We start from the raw sequence: 5,123 nt of genomic DNA, 5'->3' as shown, positions 1-5,123 counted from the left end.
CCAATCCGGTGTTTCATGCACGCACAAAGCACATTGAGGTTGATTTTCATTTTTTCAGAGAAAGAGTAGCTCGAAAGCTACTGGACATTCGGTTTATACCTACTGAAGATCAACTTGCTGATGGATTTACAAAACCTCTCACCATGAGAAGGTTGGACGAGTTCAAGTACAATCTTAACCTTAGCAAAGTTTCATAAGGTTTAGATTGAGGGGGAGTGTTGAAATAGTTGGTTAGTTAGAGATAGAGTTGTATAGGGATAGATATCTTGTTTAAACCTTGTACCGTTCTCTATCTCTTCTTCTGTTATCTCTCCCTCGTAATCCTCTTGTAACGATCGTTCCCTGTAACGATCGATCTCTCTCAATCTCGTCTTGTAAGCCACATCATTGTTTCTATATATACAAATACGGCCCGAGCAAAGGGTTCAACGCTTCCCATATCGTTTCACAAGCTCGTTCCTTGGATCATCAATGCCAACAAGGTGTGCCTCCTCGGTGAAAAGAGCAGCCAACCGGGGATCCACGGTTGCCTCGACCGGGGTGCTAGAAGCAACATCATCCAGCTTGTAGCTGGTCTTGAGTTCCTTCACCTCCTTGATATGAAGATTCAGATCATCGATTTGGTTGGCGATTCCATGCCGAGCTCCATTAGTTTTTAGACGGCGAGCCATCTTGCGGAAGTACTCCTTGAAGCCAACGTCTTGACCCCCACCATCGCCGAGCTGGTGGGTCAACTTGTCAAAACAATCTTCGGTATCGTAGGACAGCTCCCTGACCAGCGATACCCATATCTTGACCTTGCCATCAGGATTCTCTATCTTGGTGTACTTCATCAGCGCACCATGCATGACGGCAAGCTCAGCCTTGAGGGAGCGGATCTCGCGGCGGACCCCTTTCGGCCGTCCGCACTCATTGGCGAGCAAATCGGTGAGCTTCCCAAGCAGAGGACCAAACGTGCCAAGTGCAGCGGTCACCACAGGCGCCATCGGCTCTGCTCCTGCCGTAGTGGCGTGTCAATCTTTGAGGAGAAGCGAAGTGGCAGCAGTAGCATGCAAACAAGAAGAAGAATCAAACAGCTGCAGCACTGATCAAGCAAAACATCAGCAGATCGAAATAATAAAACCATCAGTAGAGCGGATTTCAAGCAAGAACTTGATTAGAACGAACGAAGCAGAACATGAGCAGTACGGCACTCACCCCGGTATGATGTCCAGCAAGCCAAATCACCGCGCACTGCCAGGCCGGTGATGCAGCCGCGAGCTCGACGCAGCCTCCGGGCGCGTCAGCGAGATCCGCGAGCCGGCAGGAGAAGGGGATCCGCGGCCGCCATGGAGTGGAGTGGAGCAGGGACTGAGACTGGAGAGGTACTAGGATCTGTGGATGGACATTATCGACTGTCGTGGGCTCTGGATTGGCCGGCCCTTCGCTGTAGATACGAGGTAGTTTCCGCGAAATACACTTTGGTTCCTAGTTGTATATACACTTAATATGTTTTTTTAATAATTAAATAAAAAGTCAAAATACTTTAAAAGTTTTTTTAGAATAAACTTGACTCACTTTTGCACTAGTATATAAATTTCCATGAAAAAAACGAACGTTGAATTCACAGCGAAAAAGACAAAATTTATTTGCTATTATAGGTCAGTATTCACACTATTTTAATAAAAAAAATTGACTTTTACCCGCAAAAAAAAGATTCTTTTGACTTTTTATTGAATTACTATTTTTTTCCTTATAGGGTGTATATGTCCCATAGACAAAAAGTTCCCCTCTGTAGTTTCCTAGTAACTGTGGAACTGTAGACACCTAACGATTGCTGGGTGCTCTCTTTTTCTTCATCTCTCTGGACTTGCGAATGATTATATGCTGCTGAAATTTTAAGCTCCGTACACTGCACACGGGAATCCAATGCGCTCACGGAAGGGGACGCGTTGGTTCGCGGAAGGTGACGGCCAAACTGTCCGAGCCGGCCAGTTGCTGCCCCACTCCCCATGGAGGAAAGACCGGCAGCGCCGCACCGGGTTACAATGCTTCATCCATTATTCTTCGGTGAAACTTTAGTACGAAAAAGGGTTTCCCCCGCTTTATATTATATAAACGGAAATGTTAACGCCCACACGTGTGGGCGTTTGCACATCGCCCACACGCCTCCACCATCACTCATTTTGCCACGTATGAATAGATGACATCAACAGAACTTCTTTTGGTTTTCGGCTTAAAAATGTTGTATCTCCTAAATAAAAAAACAAACTAAAAATCCGTTTTCACCATTAAATCCGTCTCGACGAGATCTTCAAAACTAGACCCCATGTTGATATGTTTCGATGAAATTTTTTTTGCCAGAAGTTGCCACGATGTTTACACTGCAGTTGCCATATGGCTTAAACTAAAGTTGCCATGTGGCAATTTTAGTTTGTAGATCATGGCAATTTTAGTATTTTGATGATGGCAACTCCAGTACTTTGACCATGAAAATTATTTTTTGTATGAACCATGGCAATTTTACGTGCATGTATCATGGCAATTTTAGTTTATGGTTCATGGCAAGTCTAGTTTCTTAATTCCCCGTTTTATAAATGTCAAAATTTACTTTTAAATATAGAAGAAAATAGCTGAAACATATCATGGCAACTTCAGTGTAAACATCATGGCAATTCATATGCAATAGACATGGCAACTTTTAATCCAAAAAAAATTTCATCAAAACATATCAACATGGGATCTAGTTTCGAAAATCTCATCGCGAGGGATTTAATGGTGAAAACGGATTTTCAATCGAAATTTTCGTTTAAGAGATAAAACATTTTAAAAACTGAAAATCCAAAAAAATTCCTACATGCATGCATGCGATGAGATGGCAAACTGTTTACATTAGAGACGTGTGGTGCGTCTCCCTTCGCACCACACGTGTGGCAGTTAGCGCGACCCTGTATAAAGCAACGAATCAAGCATCCAACATAACAGTACAGAATACAATCAAGTCATAAAGTCGCGTTGGGGTCACAGCAAGACAAGCCCCAAACAAAGCTAAAAATGAAGCTAATCGGGTTCGGGAGATGGTGGTGATGGTGGCGGAGGGGGAGCAAATGCCGACGCCGAAGAACGAAGACCATCTATGATGTTGTCGATGACGTCCCGGTCTCACCGCTTGCTAAGCGGTCTCCAAAGCTCTCCGGTGGAACTTTGCTTTGGTACACCCCAGAAGACAAAGATAAGAAGATACCTCTTTAATAAAAAAATGACACCGTATTTTATACTCAAATCAATGTACTCAGTACGTTTCATCTGTGGGCTAATATGATGATAGCCTTTTAAAGTAATTTAATTAAAATTCGTGCAAACATTGAAGGGGGCGTGTGGAAGCAAAATATGTGCAATGACTCTCTATCTTCCCTCCACTACAACAATTCTCTAGAATCATATTGCGTCGTAGTGGCCAGATCAGACCGGACGGTCCTTTCTCCTTTGGACAAAATGGTTTGGAAGGTTTGCCCCCCCCCCCACCCACCCAAAGTCAATTTTTTTGCTTGGTTAGGCCTTCAATACAGAGTTTGGACAGCAGATAGATTGACAAAGCGTGGGTGGCCAAATTACGATCTCTGCCCTCTTTGCAGGACGGTGCAAGAATGCGGACCTCACCTCGTCTACAAGTGCCGCTACACCCGGCGTCTTTGGTCTTTGGTCATTGAGAAATTCCTCATGCACGGGCTTGACACTTCCGCTTGGCCCTTGTTCGACTCGGTGGACGAGTGGTGGGCAAGCACCTGCGCCGATGGTACGCTGAACCGCCAAGCCAAGGCCTCCCTCACTATGCTCATCTCATGGACGATTTGGAACGAGCGTAATGCAAGAGTGTTTAAGCATAAGAATGCTCCACCGCTAATCTTGCTCTCCTCCATCTCTGCCGAGGCCAACCTTTGGGTCATCGACGGCGCAAAGAAGCTAGGGTCTTTTATTTCACGCGAATAATCCGCATGCCGCGTTTGTTGGGTGTCTTGTAACAAACTCTTTTCTATCTTAATTAATGGATGAGGAAAAGCTTTTGCCTCTCCAAAAAAAAGAAGATCAGACCGTGTGTGTTAGTGTGCTGTGTTGTGGGGGTGGGGCTATCAGCTATCTACATCGGCTTTGGATGGGGTGGGAAACTTTAGACAGACGACCAATCCCATTGTGTGACGGTCACCTCAGGAGGGTGAACACGTGAGAGTATGGTTAATAGCAGAGCCTGCTGCTGACTATAAGCCCCTCCACATCATCTATAAATCAAGTACAAGCTATAAAAGACTAAACTGTAAGTAGAGATGCATATCAGTAGGTTGCACATGCAGCAGCCACCACGACAAGGCATAGTCCTGGAATAAAATGCATATAAGATAAATGTTGATCCTCCATTTACAGGAAGGAAAAAAATAGTAACAGCAAATGTCAATATCCCACCGTGACTAATTTTTTTTTGAAGCTCCACCGTGACTAATTGTGATGGCTATTTTGAGCCCTGTGCCAAATATGCTCGACTAGATTATTTTTAAGCTGGTTATGTTGTGGACGGGCTCGGATGATAGCTTTCCTACATAGTACATCAGCAAAACGAAGATTACGTGGGCTACGTGGTGTGACCGGCGGGATGTGCCCCTGGTGGTGGCGGTGGCGCGAGCCTGGCAGCGGCGGCGGCCCAAATCAGATCTGGATCTGGTGGCTCCCCCTCGACAGGCGGCGCGGGGGCTGGCCTCGACCCGGCGTGGTCGTGGCGTTGGGAGTGGACCGCGGCAGCGAGTGGCGAGCTGCTACAGCGGCGGCTGCCGGTGGTGCGGTGGTCCCTCGGTGGATGGGCGCTCTGGAGGCCCTCTTTGGCGGCTGGGTGCAGACGGGTCGGTGGCCCTCGCCGGTGGACGGTTGGCTGATGTTGCAACGAGTGGAGCTGCGGGTGGCCATGCTGGGGCATCAGGGGTGACGTGTGGGGAGGTTGCAGGGGGGATGGGTGGTCTCTCTACCCGTCACCGGCGCAGGGGGCGTTTGAAGGAAATATGCCCTAGAGGCAATAATAAAGTTATTATTTATTTCCTTATTTCATGATAAATGTTTATTATTCATGCTAGAATTGTATTAACCGGAAACATAATACA

At 46.3% G+C, this 5,123-nt stretch overlaps 1 protein-coding gene across 1 annotated transcript; it reads right to left on the bottom strand.

Annotated features, from left to right (window-relative positions):
• Nucleotides 1-264: 264 nt before the first annotated feature.
• Nucleotides 265-1,444, bottom strand: LOC125555805 (disease resistance protein RGA5-like). Its single transcript, XM_048718649.2, has 2 exons — nt 1,198-1,444; nt 265-1,084 (listed from the first exon to the last, which is right to left on the bottom strand). Exon 2 carries the CDS (start codon nt 984-986, stop codon nt 426-428), a length of 561 nt encoding a protein of 186 aa, XP_048574606.1. The 5' UTR covers nt 987-1,084; nt 1,198-1,444; the 3' UTR covers nt 265-425.
• Nucleotides 1,445-5,123: the final 3,679 nt, after the last annotated feature.

The sequence above is a fragment of the Triticum urartu genome, chromosome 1A, assembly GCF_056163025.1.
Source record: "Triticum urartu cultivar PI428250 chromosome 1A, HENAU_Tu73, whole genome shotgun sequence".
NCBI lineage: Eukaryota > Viridiplantae > Streptophyta > Magnoliopsida > Poales > Poaceae > Triticum > Triticum urartu.
Note: the sequence above shows the minus strand (reverse complement) of the source record. Positions and strands in the feature narration are given on the sequence as shown.

What these genes read in the sequence shown, in the direction of transcription:
- LOC125555805 (XM_048718649.2), bottom strand. Translation starts at nt 986, where the DNA reads ATGGCGCCTGTGGTGACCGCTGCACTTGGCACGTTTGGTCCTCTGCTT.